General features: G+C 46.1%; 2 protein-coding genes across 7 annotated transcripts in view; one reads left to right on the forward strand and one right to left on the reverse strand.

Annotated features, from left to right (window-relative positions):
* The window catches only part of LOC145355563 (1-phosphatidylinositol 4,5-bisphosphate phosphodiesterase zeta-1-like), an 83,982-nt gene extending 75,170 nt beyond the window's left edge, over positions 1-8,812 (forward strand). For all 3 annotated transcript variants that reach the window (XM_080207809.1, XM_080207811.1, XM_080207812.1), the window contains 2 exons: positions 1,087-1,236; positions 7,489-8,812. In XM_080207809.1, coding sequence (XP_080063935.1) covers positions 1,087-1,236; positions 7,489-7,571 — 233 coding nt within the window. In that variant the 3' untranslated portion in view covers positions 7,572-8,812. The remainder of the gene's footprint in view (positions 1-1,086; positions 1,237-7,488) is intronic.
* Positions 8,813-11,938: 3,126 nt separating this feature from the next.
* The window catches only part of LOC145355302 (phosphatidylinositol 3-kinase C2 domain-containing subunit gamma-like), a 232,168-nt gene continuing 223,441 nt past the window's right edge, over positions 11,939-20,665 (reverse strand). For all 4 annotated transcript variants that reach the window (XM_080207240.1, XM_080207237.1, XM_080207238.1 and 1 more), the window contains 2 exons: positions 16,629-16,754; positions 11,939-12,223 (listed from right to left, as the gene is read on the reverse strand). In XM_080207240.1, the coding sequence (XP_080063366.1) occupies positions 12,065-12,223; positions 16,629-16,754 (285 nt within the window). In that variant the 3' untranslated portion in view covers positions 11,939-12,064. The remainder of the gene's footprint in view (positions 12,224-16,628; positions 16,755-20,665) is intronic.

The raw sequence follows: 20,665 nt of genomic DNA on the forward strand, positions 1-20,665 counted from the left end.
GGGAGGGGCTACCCGGGGAGGGGGAAGGGAGAGGGGTATGAAGGAGCATGATTGAGAAAGGATATACTGGCACTGAAGGGGGCGCAGAGGAGATTCACTAGGTCGATTCTGGAGTTGAAAGGGTTGGTTTATGAGGAAAGACTGAGTAGACTGGGGCTATGCTCATTGGAATTCAGAAGAATGAGGGGAGATCTTATAGAAACATACAAGATTATGAAAGGAATAGATGAGATGGAATTTGTTTCCACTGGTGGGTGAAACTAGAACTAGGGGGCATTGCCTCAAAATAAGGGGAAGCAGATTTAGAACTGAGTTGAGGAGGAACTTCTTCACCCAAAGGGTTGTGAATCTGTGGAATTCCCTGCCCAGTGAAGCAGTTGACATTACCTCATTGAATGTTTTTAAGGCAAAGAAAGATAAATTTTTGAACAGTAAAGGAATTAAGGGTTATGGTGAGTGGGCGGGGGTGAGTGGAGCTGAGTCAGCCACGATCTTATTGAATGGCAGAACAGGCTCGAGGGACCAGGGTGGCCTCCTCCTGCTCCTAGCTCTTATGATTGCAAAAAGGGGCCAGTGAAGAGGCCTCTTCCTTTCTTGCTCAGGACCAAGCAATTGCGACAGGGATGGGTTATTATTAGTTATAGGATTATGGTTTATCAGTGTCACAAGTAGGCTTACATTAACACCTAGCCGCCACACTCCGGTGCCTGTTTGGATACACTGAGGGAGAATTTTGCGTGGCCAATGCACCTGACCAGCACATCTTTCAGACTGTGGGAGGAAACCGGAGCACCCGGAGGAAACCCGTGCTGTCAGTTGGCTAAATAAGGGCCTCAGTTCGGGTGCGGGTGGCTGATCTGCCCTCGGCCTCACTTACCCCGCTGTCTACCCACCCCCCACCCACATGTGTGGGGCAAGGTCTGGGGTGGGTGGACAGGTGACAGGAATGTCATTCATGGAAACTGAGAGTGGCGGGGGGGAGGGGGGGGAGGCGGGGGGAGGGGGGGCGGGTGCGCGGGTGGTGGAGCTGTGAAATTATGCTGATTGCTAAATTCCTAAAATGTTTTCTTCTTTCCTTTCTTTAAGGGGGCTGCCCCAGTTGGAATGATTGTTTGCTGTTTTGTGTGCAAGTTCCAGAATTGGCTTTAGTACGCTTCACGGTGAAAGATGTTAATCCCCTCAGTGAGAATGAATTGCTTGGTCAGTACACATTGCCATTCACAAGCGTAAAAAAAGGTAAAGACATCCCAGAGTTTTTCGGTGCACTGGCTGGCAGCTGGCTGCTTTTAGTGACAATTCTAACAACATATCGAGATTTACAAATTGAGCATCTGTTAACAGGAAGCCAAAAAAAAAACTTCCCAAGTTAAACGTAATCGTGAAGGACAAGATTTACTGTTGTAGAATCTGTGCATCTGTGCACAGTAATGAGTTAGATGAGTACAAATGATAGTTGATGGATTACATTTTTTTTGTGCTCCGAATAGTGCCAATTTCAGGCATTGGGGAATAATGTCTTGCAAATCCCTCAGTATTTCCATTGGCACCTGCTCAGCTGGAGAGGCTGTGGTACACTCCAGTCCCTCCGGTCCCACGGCAGGACCTCCGGAGTGAGGGAGGCGGGGTGGGGCGTGCGGTGGGAGGAGTGGTTGTGAGTGGGGTGGGGTGCACACTTCCCAGGTTGCCTCTCCGTTCCAACTGCTGGTAAAGCTTTTGGGATACGCGCCATGGTCTCTTTGTGTAAAGCTTCCTTTTACAGAATGGACCCGTCCTCCTGCGTCCAATCCTTCGTTGGCTGGAGAGCCCAGGGCCCAGATGTCGATTGGTTTTCTCTGTAACTGTGGGGGCCCTACCCTGCTTTAAATCGGTCACCTTTCAAAGCTGAGAAAGGTCTGTCCATTGCAGCAGGCCTAAAGTGGTAAAATTCTGCCCTCCCTCTCAAACAGTGTTAATCCATCACCTGTGATTAAACCGATTTTAAATGACTGGAAATGACTTTTTAAAAACTATGCAAAACTATTTCGTTTAAAGCCTTCATTACTACACTAGTTAGATGACATGCTGGAACACTAGTCTCTGCAACATTCATGTAAAGGCCATTCTAATGGTGGAGCACTCATTTTCCCAGTATTGGTGCTAATCCCTTATGAATCAAAACCCATTCGTCCCACACCAATCTTTGAACCATGTATTTAACTCACTAATCTGCTTTACCCTACACCAATTGGCTCAGGGCTTTTAGGTTGTTATTTAGACATTATTACCTTTGAGGTTCTGCGTTTGGATTTAGCCCCTAGTTGCTCATACTGCCTCAGCAGAACCTCTTTCCTAAATCTACCTATGTAATTGGTACCTATGTGGACCACGGACACTGGATCTTCTCCCCGTGACAACAAGTTCTTCTCCAGCTTAGGGCAAATACCCCTGACACTGGGCAGGCAACAGCCGTCTGGATTCCTGCTCTTGACTGCAGAGAACTCCGTCTATTCCCCTGATGATGCTGTCCCCAAATAATACTACATTCCTATTAAATGCCCCCATTCCCACCCTCCATTTGAATGGCTTCCTGTGCCATGGTGCCGTGGACGCTTTGCTTATCCACTTTTCAGCCATCGCTTTTATCCACACAAGCTGTCAGAACCTCTGAACTGTTGAACAATTGTAAAGTTCGAGGCTCCTCCACTCGCCCATTCTGGGTCCCCATACCTGCCTCTCTCTTAGTCACACTTCACCTTCCTTAACCACCAATCAGATCAGAAACTCAATCTTAAAGGGTGTTACGGTTTCCTGGTACATAGTGTCCAGGTAAATTTCCCCTCTCGCCGGCGCATTGCTGTGTCTGTATCTTGCCCTCCAGCTCAATGACGGTGAACCAAAATTCCTCAAGCGGCAGGACATGTTTGCCTCGGATCACCCTGGTGACCCGGATCACCCAATTCTGCAGACACAACACATCACCAGCCCTGACACTTTTATTAATTTATTCTTAATTTATCGTTTATAAACTCCTCCTCCCAACAAACGTTACTACTGCCAAAAACTTTACCACAACGAATAAAACCTTAGGATTATGTGAGTTGTAAAGATAAATGGGTGAAATACGCATCAACCAATCACTTTGCTCTTTCAGAGAGCGAGTGCACAGCTGATGGGCCAAATGGCCTCTTCCTGCACTGTAGGGATTCTACGGTTAACTGTTTTCAAGAAGAGCGAGACATGGTCTCCTTTAAGAGTAACCAGGGAAGGTCCATCCAAGAGGAAGAGAATGACTGAGATGCACCAAAAGTGTGTACAGGGATGTTCCTGCGGGAGGGGGAATCTCTCAGAATGTAGCTGCTTTGCTTTGGAGGCACAGATTATACTGGATTTGATAACTCTCCTCGACGGTGGTTATTGTCTCTCAATCCCTTTTTCACTTGCTCTTTTCAGTGGCAGTCACTGCTTTTGGGCCCACTTTTCACCCGCTGAAAATAACAAGAAAATACTAACTGAAGTCATAATATTTGGGTGGCACAGTAGTTTGCACTGCTGTCTCACAGCTCCGGGAAATCAAGTTTAATTCTGGCCTTGGTTCACTGTCTGTGTGGAGTTTGCATTATGTCCCCATGTGAGTTTCCACTGGGTGCTCTGGTTTTCTCCCACAGTCCCAAGATGTGTAGGTTAGGTGGATTGGCCATGCTAAATTGCCCCTTAATGTCCTGGGATGTGTAGGTTAGGTGGATTGGCCATGCTAAATTGTCCCTTAAAGTCCTGGGATGTGTAGGTTAGGTGGATTGGCCATGCTAAATTGCCCCTTAATGTCCTGGGATGTGTAGGTTAGGTGGATTGGCCATGCTAAATTGTCCCTTAAAGTCCTGGGATGTGTAGGTTAGGTGGATTGGCCATGCTAAATGTGTAGGGTGACAGGGATAGGACAGGGGAGCGGGCCCGGCTGAGAAACTGCGCCAGAGAGACAGTGCAGAATCGATGGGTCAAATGGCTTATTCTGCACTGTAGGGATTCTACGATATTAAACTGCATTAGAAACAAATTTGGCAGGCGGAAAGAAATGGAGAGATAGGAAAAGGTCAAGGGAAGGTTTAAAGAAAAGATATTTTTGATGGTGGGTTTGTTTTCAGTAAATTGAAGGATGTCAGTACAGAGCGGCAGTGACTTTTTCAATTTGCTGCACATCATGTCAGCATCAAACACTCCAGGGACAGAGCTCCCTGTAATTCAGCCTAAACAATCCCAGAAAAAACATCCTTTACTGATGAGTCTCCTTCATAGAATCATAGAATCCTACAGCGCAGAAGGAGGCTATTCAGCCTATCGAGTCTGCACTGACCACAATCCCTTAACCAGTTGTATCCCCGTAACCCCATGCATTTACCTCAGCTAGCCCCCCAACACTAAGGGGCAGTTTAGCACGGCCAATCCACCTAACCCGCACATCTTTGGACCGTGGGAGGAAACCGGAGCATTTGGTGGAAACCTACGCAGACGTGGGGAGAACGTGCAAACTCCACACGGACAGTGACCCCCAAGCCAGGAATTGAACCTGGGTCGCTGGCTGTGCGAGGCAGCAGTGCTAACCACTGTGCTACCCTAAAAAGATCACTCAAACAGGGGCTTGAACCCTGGACCCTCCAATTAAAAGCCTGACACTCTACCGACTGAGCTATCCAGGCTCCTACTTCTTCCATTATTCACTGCAGACACCACAGGGCCTTGGAGGAGGTGGCTAATTTATGTCTAGTTACAGCTAGTTTATATTCTGTTTCACGCTGCAGTTTTTCACTATTTTATTGCTGTGTTGAGGGAAGTACTTACGAAGGAATTTGGAGCATTTGGGCATAATACTAATTAATGATCATAGATCATGAAAATTGACTTAATTAAATAATGGTCTGAGGTGGCTGTGGGATGCAGTGATTGTTTAAATCTGATTTCCTCTTGTTTTTGTTTCCCTTCATTTATACTTTTGGCAGCTTTCCTCCTTGGCTCAAGTTTCTTTTCCACCTGGATGTCTTTGCCACTACTTTTCATCACCTTGATTTGTTTTTATTGGTCTCCAGTTTACACAGTTTTTGAGATGCGCAGCTGAATAAGGTCAGGCAGGATGAGTAGTTACAGCCAGGAAGACCCAAAAATGTATACTTGCTATTGAGTTGCATTGCTTTCTGGATTGTTCTTGGGGCCCCTCTTTATTTTATTTCTGAAAAGCGAAATTAGAACGCTGAAAACATTGGAGTCATTTCCCAGCGTGCAATAATTGATGGTAAAACAAAATATCTGGGATGCAGGTTCTGTATCTAAATCCATCATAATTACTGCCATTTGAGCTAATTTATCACTCAGTGATCCTCAAAGAAGTGAAGGAAACCTCAGCCCTTAAGTAATCTGCAGAAAAATATACTCCTGAAGCAAAGGCAGTAAAAGTGAATATAATGAACAAACACATGTTCCTCAGGAATTTCATTCATTTTGTTGGCAGAACGGGAAGTAACTGTGTCTCGTGCGTCCTGCCTTGGAGATAAACAAAGCTCTTTCAAAGTTTAAATACATTTATTAGTGTCACAAATAGACTGACATTAACACTGCAATGAATTTGCCGTGAAAATCCCGTAGTCGCCACACTCCGGCACCTGCTCGGGTACACTGAGGGAGAATTTAGCACGGCCAACGCACCTTAACCAGTATGCCTTTCGGACTGTGGGAGGAAACCCACGCAGACACGGGAAGAACGCGCAAACTCCACGCAGACGGTGACCCGAGCCAGGAATCGAACCCAGGTCCTCGGTACCGTGAGGCACTGTGCTGCCCGAGTTGTTTGGTTAAACTTCTAACACAATCTGGTATGACATCGTACAGATTAAAGCAAGCTGGCGACAGAACGCCTACAAATTAAATTTGTAGAAGTTTGGAAGCAAAATGTAAACATTTGCCTTATTTATCGGCTCTTCATAAAGTGAAATACGCATCACTTTTGGACATTGTAAATTTGTTCTAAAGCCCAGGTAAAAGTAAATGATTGAAGCATGTGTTTGCCCAATTGATGAGTTCCTTAGCAAAAGGTGAAGGACAGTGGACCATTTACTAAATTGTGTTTGCATTACCAATTGGAATTGAATACAAAATATTCAAGTAAGGGCTTAACAGAAATTAATAAACTCATAAATAACTACTATGAACGTCAAATTTAAAGATCTTTTCAGCGAATTTTTAAATGATAAATTTGACTAAAGCAACGAAGCGTTCAGCACGGGTTCGGAGGGCCGAAGGGCCTGTTCCTGTGCTGGACTGTTCTTTGTTCACGGTATTTTTTCCAGCGTTCTCACTGGGGGTGGATACATCAGGCATTTATTATTAGAATGAAACTAACCATACAATGACAATTACTAGCATGTGGTTAGGCAAGGATAATAATGTAGTGGTTGAATTTTCAATAAGAGGGCTGTCAGCATAATTTATAAACTGCCTTGGTGAAAAAGCCACAATATTTTGCATGGTACTTCACTCTGGCATGCACTTTCCAGATGTAAGACGCTCCTGGAAATCTATACTTCAACAATGGGAGCACAGACATTAATCCAGCGCAATCAGACCCGTTATCTGACAAGTATTACATTAATATGACAGCTTGCTGAATTAGTAATGGTGTAAATGTAATTGGCATCACACTGAAACTCGGGGAGGAGGGAACATTAGTAGAATATATTGCGGAAAAAGGGAATGTTGGACCGTGCCATAAAGGGGCTCGAGTAGATCAGGCCTCGAGGAAGTGGGATTCAGACACACGGACGTGTTTCTTGATTGTGACCATCTGTCACGCGTACTTAGCAATGTAGTCGGACAGAAGCAATTATCTTCCCCTTAATCTAGTTTTCGTGTGACACAAGTGCTTATCTGGTTTGAGTTCATACGATTGTTGAAAATACAGGCTAGCACCATCCCCGCACAGTGTCCCCACCCCTCCACTCCTTTCCCCCCTGAAGGAGGACAGAGCGCACTGCAGTTTTTTTTCATTCTTAACATCTTTCAATCTAAAGGGGAGAGAGCAACCGGCTCCTAAGCTCCCACTGACTCTTCCCTCAAGATGGCCACTAAAATGTGAGCAAGAGCAGGTCGTTGTTACCTTTCCCCCGATATTACCCTGATACTGGGACTGTCGGAGGAGCGTCTGCTCATAACGCTGCAGCCATCCAGAGGTGTGGGGCAGGCTTGATCATCCAACTGGTCTTTTACTCCCTGTCTGTTTCACACGTGTGGTTTGGAACTCGTCCTGTGATTTTCTTTTCTTCTTTTCCTTTCTCTGTTGAGCAGAACCTACCTTCCATTTACCAGTGGGTCACAGTTCCAATCACAACAGGCAAAGCTATACAACCAGGGAACCAAGTCCAAAACGCATATTGGACAGAAATTTTAATTGATGTGACGTAAGTATTTTTGTTAGTCGTAAAGATTTTGAAACCAGATCCTAACCACTGTTTTGTGCTTCTTTCTTAGGTTATCGTATTGTCCCACTGTTGAGCTCCAGTGGTTTAAGTCTTGCTCCAGCGATGCTGTTTGTGTATGTTTGGTATGCCTAGAAAGTCTATCATCAAATGGAAGCTCCTTGTTTCTGATCTATGCATACCATTTTCACATATTATATCAAAATACAGTTCACAACTCCAGAATTTTCTTTGGTGGTTTATTTTGTAACTCTGAGATCAAGTTAGTAATAGTGCAGATAAAAATGATGAGGTAATAGTTTACAGTGTTGAACGATTAAGAGTCATACTAGTATCAAAATTAAATGCCCAATGCCATTGTTAACAGGTGACCAATTCGAACAGGAGTTGTGAGTATCTGAAGGTCAAGTAAGTACCTCAGTCCCCTCATCTCCATGCCAGGATACAAAAGAGCAATCTGGGCTTCATGATCCTCTGGTATTTACTGGGAAGAGCCACTTTATTTCTGTTGGGTACACTGGATTGGGGATATGGCTGCAACGACGATACGGAACGGTTAGCGTAAGCAATAACGTAATACATGATAGCTGACGGAGAGGCTTCTGTAACAGCCACATCAGTTAGGAACACAGGAACAGGAGGTAGTCTGTTCAACCCCTTGAGCCCACTCCGCACCAGAATGCGGCCTAACTCCGTATACCTGCCCTGGGCCCCTTGATACCGCCGCTCAATGAAAAATTGTCTATGTCTCAGACTGAAACCTAACGACCGAACCAGCCGCTGTTTGAGGAAGAGAGTTCCGAACCACCACCGCACACTCTGCGTAGAAGTGTTTCCGAACATCCCTCCTGAACGGCTTGGCTCTAATTCTTAGATTACGGCCCACGGTTCGAGAGCCGACGAGCAGCGGAAGCAGTTTATCCTTTTCCGCCTATCCTTCCCTGTAAATATTTAGTATCTAAGTAAAAGGGTTATCTAATAGAACCTAAACATTCTATCAGATAATCCTCAACCTTCTGAGTTCAAGAAAATAAAGGACTAATTTGTCTAATCTCTCCTCGTAACTTAACCGCTCAAGTCCAAGTATCGTAAGTAAACCCACGTTGAACTCTCTCCAGGGCCAAAACATCCTTCCGAAGCTGTGGTGCCCATATCTGCCCACAGTAACCCGAGTGGGTTCTAACTAGGGTTTTGTACAACTGCAGCATAACAGCTGCATCCTTTACTCCGGCCCTTTAGATATAAAGGCCAGCAATCCATTGGCCTCGACTATTTTCTGCACCAGTATAACGCAACTTTAAAGAGCCGTGCACCTGAACCCCCAAACCTCATTGGGCATCCGTCGAATTTAGCTTTGTGCCTTTGAAAGAACACCCCGATCTGAAATGGATAACTTCACGCTTATTTATATTGAAATCCATTCGCACAGCTTGGCCCATTCACCCAAGCGATCAGTAGCCATCAGCACTGCCCGTGGGTGAGACTGCCAACCTCCTTCACAGGCTGATGCCAGGCCATCGGCAGGAGTGGCAGCTGCAGCACAGAGGGCAGCGGAGGAGGGGGGGGGGTGGAAAGCAGCTGCCATTGCAGCAGGAGGATAGCGTGAGAGGAGATATCAGTCTCCGTGAAGCAGCTGCGTAGCAAAGCTAGCCGCCTGAGGATAGACCCATCTCCTGAAATAATGCCAGCTCAGAACTCCCACTGCCAAGCCAGCCCTGATCCATTCGTGGGTTCCCAACAGAGCGGACATCCAGGGAAATGCTTTACGGCCTGAAAAATTGTAGGTAAGTGGGTTATTACTGTCCTCGAAAGGGACCTTGCTGCTGTCGAGTGGGTTGCCATCAAACCTGCCGGTCTGCTTTCGGGAAAAGCACTGGGAAACGGGAATACGTCAGGGAACCTACCGGCATTCCCAATTTCCTCAAGACGCCATCTCGAAAGGCCACCTTTGTAGCCTGGGGAAAATTCAGCCTCTTTCTTACATTTAAAACGAGTTCAGAAAAATAACGTCGACTTGCAGAGCGGAGCTGGGTCATAAAGATATACAGCACGGAAACTGGCCCTTTGGCCCAACTCATCCAGGCCAGTCCCATTTGCTTGCATTTGACCCATATCTCTCTAACTCTTCCCTGTCTATCCACCTGTCCAAATATCTGTTAAATATTGTAATTGTACCTAACTCTATCATCACCTCCGGCAGCTCATTCCATACACGCACCGCCCTCTGCATGGAAAAATTTGCCCCTCGGCTCCCTTTTAAACCCTTTCCCCCCCACACCTCAAGCCCACGCCCTCTCGTTTTGGACTCCCCTACCCTGGGGAAAATATCTTGACTATTCACCTTATCTCAGGCCCTCACGATCTTCTCAACCTCTGTAAGGTCACTCATCCACCTACATTCCAGGGGAAAAAAGTCCCAGCCTTTCCAGCCTCTCTTTATAATTCAAAACTTTCAGTCCCAGTAATGTCCTTGTATATCTTTTTTGCATCCTTTCCAATTTAATAACAGCCTTCCTATCGCAGGGTACACAGAATTGTACGCAGTACTTCAAATACGGCTTTACCAATGCCTTGTACATTTGTAACAAAACATCCCAACTCCTGTATCAGTGCTCTGGCTAATGAAGGCAAGTGCGGCAAATGCCTTCTTCCCCACCCTATCTACCCGCAAAACTGGATGGGAAAAATACTAGGTTGTATAAAGTCAGGGTGTAACTGAATTCTGACGAGCTGTCTGACTGAGATCATATTGAGGGTTTCAAATTTAAGACAGGGACTGGAGTTTACTGTGGAAAAAAAAATGAGTGAGTCAAAAATAAAGGTGGAGTGTAAACATAATAGACATATTCAGGACAACAATATCAAAAGAGAAATGATCTCCTAAAAAGCACCACCACAATCCTCATTATCACAGGAAGTAGTTGATGCCAAAACATTGAATGTATTCAAGAGGTGGCTGGATATAGCACTCGGGGCAAAGGGGGGGTCAAAGGTTTTGGGGAAAAAGCAGGATTAAGCTATTGAATTGGACGATCAGCCACGCTCATAATGAATGATGGTGCAGGTTCGAAGGGCCAAATGGCCTCCCTCCTGCTCCTATCATCTACGTTTCTTTGCTAATGCTGCTGTTGGAAAGTATTCTGCTGTGAGGAACTCGTAAATTAAAGCGTGTGTAACATCAGTGCAATATTGAAGACAAGTGATGGCAAAATTGAGAAAACACAGTTGGATTTCATCAAAATTGAGAAAACACAGTTGGATTTCATACTCCTTAAGGACATTCAATAGATAGGGAAAGAAATACACAATCCTTGGCTATATGTGTTAACTTGATTCATATTGGGAACAAATAAACACTCAGCTTTCTCTTGCCATGGTGAAATACAGGCAGGATTTTTCCAGCCTGTTGCACTCTGCCATCACTGCAAATGGTAACAGAGTTTGGCACTCAACCAAATCTCTGGTCACTGCAATGGGCATGATGTGGGTATGCTGGCATTGGACTGGCGTAAACACGGTAAACAGTCTGACAACACCAGGTTTTAGTCCAACCGATTTATTTGATAATACTCACAAGCTCTCGAGGTTTCCCTCTTTGTCAGGTGAATGGAGAGTTCTGGCCTCAGACAGAGCATATAAAGCACAGACAGTCTCTAAACTGTCTGTGCTTTATATGCTCTGTCTGAGGCCAGAACTCTCCAGTCACCTGACGAAGAGGGAAACCTCGAGAGCGTGTATTATCAAATAAATCGGTTGGACTAAAACCTGGTGTTGTCAGACTTTTCACTGCAATGGGACCAGAGAATGGTGTGGACTTCCAGAAAATTCCAGCCATAAAGTCTGCTTGCTATATTTTATGTGAAGCTTTATCGGGGCGTTATAAAATGAAATTTCACAGGTCTCGGCCAGGACTGAACCCTGAGAAAGAGCTTCTTTCCTGAATCTGCACGTTCTCTTTGCGTCTGTTGTGGGTTTCCTCCCACAGTCCAAAGATGTGCAGTTTAGGTGCATCGGCTATGCTAAATTGTCCCAAGACGTGTAGGTCAGGGAGGGATTTCCCATGGCAATCGAGCAGGATTATGGGGACAGAATGGAGGGTTGGGCCTGGGTGGGATGCTCTTTTGGAGAGTCGGTGCAGATGTGATGGGCTGGATGGCCTCTTCCTGTATGGATTCTCCAGTTCTGTGGTGACAATATTTGTTCCTGATTGAAGAAAACCCCAGGTTGGTGAATTGTGATCTGGTATTGCCCTGCAAACAATTTAACACAGTTCACTGCAGTAATCACGGGTGGGTTCCAAGCACTCAATTACATTTTATTATCTTGAAGTCAGTGCCATGGGGCTACCTTGAAATCAGGATGTGTTTCAGCGGTGACAGCATTTTACTTAAACAGCAACGATTAAGGAGAGCTAACTTCATCTTCATGCAAAATGACCACAGGGCAAAACCCAAAAGTGCAGATGTTACACAGTTGATACACAATTATTTAAACAATTCAGGATAGGTATGAAATGGTCTCTGGCACAGTAGAAAATGTGAAAGGGTGACTGTCTGAGGTTCTTGATGGAGGATGCTCAGTAATGGAATGGTAATTGCTTGCCTTATCTGATTCCAAAGTCTCTCTGGTCAGACTAAGGAATTTCCCAATCTGTACCACTTCTCCTCATCTAGTTGTACATTTCTCAGAGGAATGTCTACTGCTCCCAGGAGTGTCTTCCTGCAGCATACACTCAGTTGGATGACACAGCGTGATAGATCAATGCTTGATATCCCAATGTATTCCAGCTGTAAACATTAAAATGCAGATTTGATATTGGATTATAAATCTATGTTGTCATTGTGTGCTTTAGCTTCTGACTTAATTTTTTAAACTCTGTTACACTTTTGTGAGGTGTCTTGGGGATGCTTCTCTCAAATGAAGGTGCAAGTCGTCATGGCTGTATTGTTTTAATGGGTTTGGCATGTTTTCCTTATGTGTGGTCCCCATTGAGGGGCTAGTTTCAATCTTGGTGTGAAAAACCAGCACAGCACAGCACAGCACAGCACAGCACAGCACAGCACAGCACAGCACAGCACAGCACAGCACAGCACAGCACAGCACAGCACAGCACAGCACAGCACAGCACAGCACAGCACAGCACAGCACAGCACACCACAGCACACCACACCACACCACACCACACCACACCACACCACACCACACCACACCACACCACACCACACCACACCACACCACACCACACCACACCACACCACACCACACCACACCACACCACACCACACCACACCACACCACACCACACCACACCACACCACACCACACCACACCACACCACACCACACCACACCACACCACACCACACCACACCACACCACACCACACCACACCACACCACACCACACCACACCACACCACACCACACCACACCACACCACACCACACCACACCACACCACACCACACCACACCACACCACACCACACCACACCACACCACACCACACCACACCACACCACACCACACCACACCACACCACACCACACCACACCACACCACACCACACCACACCACACCACACCACACCACACCACACCACACCACACCACACCACACCACACCACACCACACCACACCACACCACACCACACCACACCACACCACACCACACCACACCACACATCCCCTAGTCACCACAAATCCCCTAGTCACCACAAATCCCCTAGTCACCACAAATCCCCTAGTCACCACAAATCCCCTAGTCACCACAAATCCCCTAGTCACCACACTCTGGTGCCTATTTGAACACACTGAGGGAGAATTCAGCATGGCTGACGCACCTAACCAGATACCTGGAGGAAACCCATGCTGACCTGGGGACGATGTGTGCAGACAGTGACCCAAACTGGGGATCTAACCTGAGCTCCTGATGCTGTGAAACAACAGTGGTCACCACAGTGCCACCCTAATTTCAACTGCTTCACCACTGTGAGGCTCTGCCTAGGATCAAAGCTCCAGGATTCCCCTCCCTAACTGTATCCATTTGTACCTCATTTTCTTCTTTCAAAAGGATCCTCAAAACTTAACAGAGCTTTTTGTTCATCTCTCTAATAGGTTGTTGCACAGTTTCAAAATTTGTTCTACAATGGCACTGAAACACCTCAGGATGATTTATTACATTTGAGATACTGTATAAATACAAGTTGGTTATAGTTTACTAATGAATGCCAAGGAGTCTGCAATTCATCATTGTGTACAAAGTAACTATCTTAGAAGTGGGACACTAAACTGTTTTAAATAAATATAGTTTGCAGTAAACTGCTTCAAAATGCTACCCTCAAAACCATTTTAATATAAAATCTGCTATTCAAAATGTTCTAAACACTGGTGGCTGCAGACTGCTTTAACTAAGCACAGGTTTAATCAACTAACAAACATCATGCTGACTCTCCTGTCTCCCCCCACTCCACAGTAGTATAAGTTTATGTTTTAATATGGGCTCACTGCCAACACTAAACACTTCAACCCAGCTGGTAATCTCTAAATTTAAACAGTTTCCAGTTAGGTTTTTTATTTGGTCCAATAAGTCATTACCCGGATCTGGTTCTCGTTGGGAGCAGTCGGAGTTATCCCACATTCCTAACAATGAGGCCTGGCTCGAGATCAGGACAGGGAACCCTCTGCGCTGAGCTCACGGTCAGCAGGATTTGATCACTGGGAAGGCAATTACCCCCCCACCCCCCCGCTGTTTTAACTTGTGGTAACTGTAGACACAGTACATATTTAAACAGTAATTACATGTCCTTTCCCATAAAACAAGGTCTTGGTTTATATTAGACAAATGTTCCCTCTTGGAAAATGTCCTGGGATTCGACAGTTAAAAACGTGGAAAAATTGGAGGAGGCCGTTCGGCCCTGTGAGCTTGCTCTGCTATTCGCTATGATCGTGGCTGATCGTCCAACTCGATGGCCCGATCCCACTCCCTCCCGTCCTTTGGTTCCCCTTCTCCTCGAGTGCTTCCGCTAACTAACTGCCTCTAGAAAAGATTCAATGTTTTGCCCTCGTTGTGTGGTAGTGAATTCCACAGGCTGACCGCTCTCTGGGTGAGGACATTTCGCCTCATGTCTGTCCTAAATGGCCTCTCCTATATTCTCAGACTGTGACCTCACCGTTGGGAATATCCTCCGTGCATTTACACTATCCAGGCCTGTTAAGAGTTTTGTGGGTTTCTACGAGACCTACCGTTAGCTCTTTAGGCAGCAGTTTAGACAGCGAGAGAGAGAGAGAGAGAGAGAGAGAGTTTGCGTGTGTGATGTCCATAAAGCTGGCCCGTTCCTGGAGTCAGGGTTCTCATTCACCCACACCCCATTGTGTACTAATATCCATTCTCTCAGTGGGTGAGTGAGCGCTGAGTGCAGAAGTGACCTGGACGCACGCACACTCTAATAAACTCCGATACGCATCTGGATTTATTACTTACTTACTTTGCTCAGCAAGTTGTTTCCTTTCTGACCTTAGCTTTAAAAAAAGTCATGTTTATCATTCTCCCTGTCTTTATCTTCTGAAATTTATTGATCATCTCCTTCAATGAGAAAAGTTTTGAAATGTGGCACTCTACACAAAACAGGTTGGACAGGCCCATAATAAATCAATCAAAAGTATTCTAAATAAAACAGCTCTCGATATGCTAAAACAGTGGCCGATTTGCCCATTACCCTATGATAGCTGAACCTTTATTTTTCTGTACTTTCACTAAAAGTGAATTATTTCTTCCTTGGGTCGTACCCTATCTGCCAACCAAATTCACTGAAATCTGGTGATTAGTTTTTGAGGTACGTTGTTTGCAGAAGAACAAGAAACAGGTGAAGACGTTGGGCTGGATTCTCTGACCTCGCTCGCGGCCGAGATTCTCCCGTCCCGCTGCGGCGAATGAAGATTTGGCTGAGCGCCAAATTCTCCATCCTCGCTGGCAGCGGCAGTGGACTGGGAATGGCCCGAGAATTCCAGCCGTTACCTACACCCAGACTCGGTGCTAGAACTAAACGACAGAAATCGACAGCAAAAAAAGAGCGATTGCTGAAAAAAATGAGATAAATACAGACGGTTTTGGAAATACCCAGCGGGTCTGGCAGCACCTCCGGAGAGAGGAGCAGTGGGTCCTGACCTTGCGTCCGTGACTTTTCACCAGAACCCTGGGTTGTAACGGAAGATCAGGATCTGCTGTTTCTCTCTCCGTGGACGCTGAGTACTTCCAGCACTTTCTGTTTTGATGACGAGAATCTAACTGCGACAGCTCAGGAAACACAGCCGCTGGCATCTTTGGAGGTGATAAGGCCAGATTCTAACAGATTGGATCTATTTGGAACAGGTTATCTTAGCAAGTGGGGTGTTGAAATTACTTGTCTTGTTATTATGACTCATGTTGGCTCCCTCCCCCTCTATGCATTAAGAGACAGCGTGCAGATTGCGTTTGGTTTCTCTAAATTGCAACATGACTCTTACCTATCCCTTCGATCTCTGAGTATATCTCACTGGTCACGTATATTATGCACGTCAAAGGCAAGTACAGTCTTTGTACCACTTTGCCAGCGTCTCTCGTGGTTCGGTCAATAGACTTTTTATAGAATCCTACAGTGCAGAAAGAGGCCATTTGGCCCATCGTGTCTGCGTGAACAACTATCCCACCCAGGCCCTAACCCCACCTATTTATCCCGCTGATCCTAATTTAGCATGGCCGATCAACCTATCGTCTTTGGACCGTAGAAGGAAATCGGAGTACGCGGAGGAAACGCACGCAGACGCAGGAAGACTGTGCCCCAGCTGCCCGAGGTCCGAACTGAACCCGGGTCCCTGGTGCTGTGAGACGGCAGCGCTGAACACTGTGCTGTTGTGTTGCCCAATTAGGGAGGGAGTGGACTGGTTGGGAGTATGATATTTTTGTGAGAACGCTGCTGAGCGAGGAGAACGGTAAGCGTTAGCTAAATGATCACGTGATGCAATGCGGCTTTTGTTGGTCAGCCGTTGGGAAGCTATAATTTGAGCCTCTCAACTGGTCAACTTCGTTGATGTTCTTCGTTCGTCAAAGTTTGAATTCGCTTCAGCTAAATATTTTTGGGATGTGCGCCAAATTAGGGAGACAGTGGATACAGTTGAGTAAATAACTCAAATTGCCCACAGAGTGTTAGATACTTACAATCTCATTATAAGTCGGATTGCTGTTTTTTGGAACCGCTTTTGTTTTCCTTTTGGTCACTCGGTCCACATCTGGTAAGAGATATATCTTCACATAAGCATCTGGTGCCGAGCCATCTGGCAAAAACTGTAAGAGAAAAAGCGTGACACAAAAATATCTTCACGCCGCTTTCTTACATCCTACTCAGCGATTCTGGAATGTTCATCCGCTCTTAATAGCTCTTAATAACATTTTATTGACATCATATAACATGCTGGAAAAATGTTCTCACTAAACCTTAAATCATTAAATGCATTGGTCAATCTTACATCTGTAACACTTAAAAAAAAAACACATTTATATAGTGCATGGCTGAAAGAAAGAGACATGCTGTCAAAGCTTTTGATCTTGAACTCATCAGGACAGAAATGATGATACCAAATTTCAAAGGAAGCCACAATTGGTACTGCGTGAGAACAAAGTGCTGATTGGTTGGCCACTCAAGTTCCAGTATTGCCAGGGAGCTATTGTTCCCCACGCTTCGGTTTAATTTAAAAAATACAAGGTCTGGACGTGTTCTTTCTGCTTGCCCTGTGCAAGAAACTGTGTAGCTTTTTAAGTGAGCTGCGTTGCAAGCCTGACAGATAATCTTAAAACTGGCTCTCGATGTCCTACTTAGCATACTCAAAATGTTCAGCAAGTGCTGCGCATTTGCAAAATCGCATTTAAAGTTTAGATGTTATGTTCTGAATTTTGCACACGTGGGCTGATTGAATGTCTTCAGTACCCTGCCTACTGCAAACAGCCAAAGGGGGGGGGGGGGTGCTGTTTGGTATAATCTGCCAGTCGTGGGGAAGTACGGCTTATCTACCTGGCGTCACGCCAACGCAAAATTCGTCTATCACGTTGCTCGTTTGTGTGATAGGCAGAGCATCTTTTTGGTTTGATAGCAGCATTCTGTTAGTGGAAAATGCCATCCGTGTTTCAACGTGAAGTAGCTAGTTTTATTTTTACAAACTTATATTCTCGTGGGATCTGGGCTTTGCTGGCAAGATGTTGCCGTCAAGCCAAAGTCTTACCGCACAAATAACTTAATGTGTATATATTTCAATACCGGTGCGATGTCAGGTACGTGGGCCGTGTGTCCCAAGGGCTGACAGATCGAATGAAACAGCACGTCCCTTTGGCAGTTTGCGATAAGTAGGGTAGTGATCGTACTCAACCGGCCTGTGCTTGCAAAACTCAACACAACGTCGAACGTTGGACGCGATTCCCCGATTGGGCAGCACTTGTCGAACGACCCCGATTGCGCTAAGACGACCGATTTAAGTTTACCGATCGGGCTCAGGGGGTAGCTCACTTGTGCTTGCTAGAAGTTAGATACATTAACATGCACGATCCTGTGCACTGAAGCAGAGAGAACATACGTCCGCTGCACCTTTTTTTGAATTCAATAAAATTTGGTATTCTTACGTCCGTCCTGATGAGTGCAAGATGAAAAGCTTCAACAACATGCCTTTCTTTTTAAGCAAAACTGAAATTCCCTGCTGCTAAGCAACTGTTTATACAGTGCCTTCTCGTGGCTTCGTCACAAATCAAATGATTGTTGTAGTAAATTGTGCAAGAATGCAGTAGCTTCTTTAGCCGTAACAGGATTGTATAAACAGCAATTTTGTGTATAAGCAAAGAGCGTACGTCCTCCCGTGAGATAAAACTGAAGCTGAGAGAATAAGGGGCCGTATTAAGAATGATTGTTGCCCTGCACAGACCACTTCTATATCGTAGTCCATTCCGCCCTGAGCCGAAAGGAGTCTGTTAACCGGTCTCGTTCTAAGATCCTCGGAGACGCTACCTCACGCGTTGAGAATCGGTGGTTTGCTGCTCTGCGTTGTTCTCTGCCGTAGAGTTAAATCTGACTGCCTACGTTCTCATTTTAATCAGTTACCGATCTGCGCGCTGACATTTATCGAATTAAAGCGAGACAACAAAGTACTGTTTGTGACTACCTCACAAGAGACCTTACTGACCTGCGGAATGACAGGGAAAGAAACTTGAGGCTAACAGAATTAATCCACCTTCCCAACAAACTGCACCACAGATTCCTCGCTGGCTTCCCTCGGGCTGGGCTGGGGGCCCTGTGCCCACTGGCATGTCCTCTACGTCAGGGACGGCACAAAGAAGCACACCAACCTCACCTCCCCCGCTTCTTTCAGTTTATTTATTAGTCTCACGAGTAGGTTTACATAGACTCCCTAGAATAAAATCGTAGAATTCCTATAGTACAGAAGGAGACCGTTCCTCCCATCGAGTCTGCACTGACCGGGCCCTATCTCCGTAACCCCACGCAGATACCCTGCTAATCACCCTGACGCAAAGAGGCAGCGTAGCCAATCAACCTAACCCGCACATCTCTGGTGCGTGGGAGGAAACCGGAGCACCCGGAGGAAACCCACACGGGGACACAGGGTGAAGGTGCAGACTCCACGCAGACAGTGATCCAAGCCAGGAATGGAACCCGAGTCCCGGGCGCTGAGAGGCAGCAGTGCCAACCACTGTGCAATCGCGCCACCCTGGGAGACCGTTGTCCAGGAGGTCAACGTGGTTGTCACCCACCCGTGAAACTCCATCCAGTGCAGGAAGTGGGTGAATGATCTCATCCGCTCTGCCGGGATGGGTCCTGTGACGACGCAGATCTCGGTCCCTCGCAACAACCCGGTACAGATCTCAGCTCCATCGCTTCACCCGATGTTGTGATTCCCACTCGCTTCAGATCATCCACAAATACTGTCCCCCTGTATTTTGCAGCTACCAGCAGATCGTGGGCAGCTAGCCAGCCCCGCAGCTCTCTACATTGCTGTGGCTCTGGAGTTACATGTAGGCCAGACCAGGTAAGGATGGCAGATTTCCTTCCCTAATGGACTTTAGTGAATCAATTGGATTTTTCCGACAATTGACAATGGTTTCGTGGTCATCGGTAGATTCTTAATCCCAGATATATATATATTTCTTTTACAGAATTCAAATTCCACCATCTGCTGTGGAGGGATTTGAACCCAGGTCCCCAGAACATTTATTCTGGAGTGGACACTGCAGAACAAATGGCTCCTGTGTACATGACTTGCTGAATTCCTGGGAGCAGGGCTTGGGGCTGGCTGGTATGGACATCAGCGCTTACAAAAGGGAAATGTACTTAGGAAAATTCAGTGACAGAGCGATATAGAGACATAGAATCAAACAGCAGGAATAAGCCATTTGGCCCTTTGAGCCTGATCCACCTGCCGTTCAATATGATCGTGGCAGATCATCTATCTCAATGCCATAATCCAGCTTTCTCCCTCTATCCCTTGATGCTATTAAAATCTATAGAAATATATATCTATTGAGAAGCTCGAACCTGCATAAATATATCTCTGAGTCGTTTCCAGCACCTGGAGGGGTCAGCCGGAATTTCCCAAACAAAGACAAAGAACAAAACAGCCCGGGAAACAGGTCCTTCGGCCCAACGAGCCCGCGCCGCCACTTTAACGTTATGAGCCCCCCCTCCACCCGTGATCCTTGTTTGTGCTTATGGCATTCCACATTGAGGGAAGACTAATTTAGGGACGATTTGTTACATCAATCAGCCTAATAGCACGTCTTTGAAATGTGGGAGGAAACCGGAGCACCCGGAGAAAACCCTCGCAAGCACGGGGAGAATGAGCAAACTCCCGCAGACACCGGCCCAAATCCATGTGTCTGCACAGTAAACAGTGATAGTCACTGAGCTGTCGTGTTGCCCAGCATCTGGTCCGGTTTAAGCGCACACTAACGACGTGAAGTACTAGGCTATTCTCGAAACAACCGAGAGCAGCCCTCGTACGACCCATCGCGTGTGTGCCCCTCGTTGGACAACAAGGCGGACTGAAGCACCTGTGGATTAAAAGACAAAAACATCAATAACATGCACATCCTTATACGTTCCCAGGGACGTCCCAAGGCTCCTGAACCTTATTTAAAACAATCTCCTATATCCCTCCATCTCCATCCCGCTCACGTGCCTGTCTAAGTAACTCTTAAAC

This window comes from Carcharhinus amblyrhynchos, chromosome 19 (genome assembly GCF_965287045.1).
Source record: "Carcharhinus amblyrhynchos chromosome 19, sCarAmb.v2.hapA, whole genome shotgun sequence".
Classification (NCBI taxonomy): domain Eukaryota; kingdom Metazoa; phylum Chordata; class Chondrichthyes; order Carcharhiniformes; family Carcharhinidae; genus Carcharhinus; species Carcharhinus amblyrhynchos.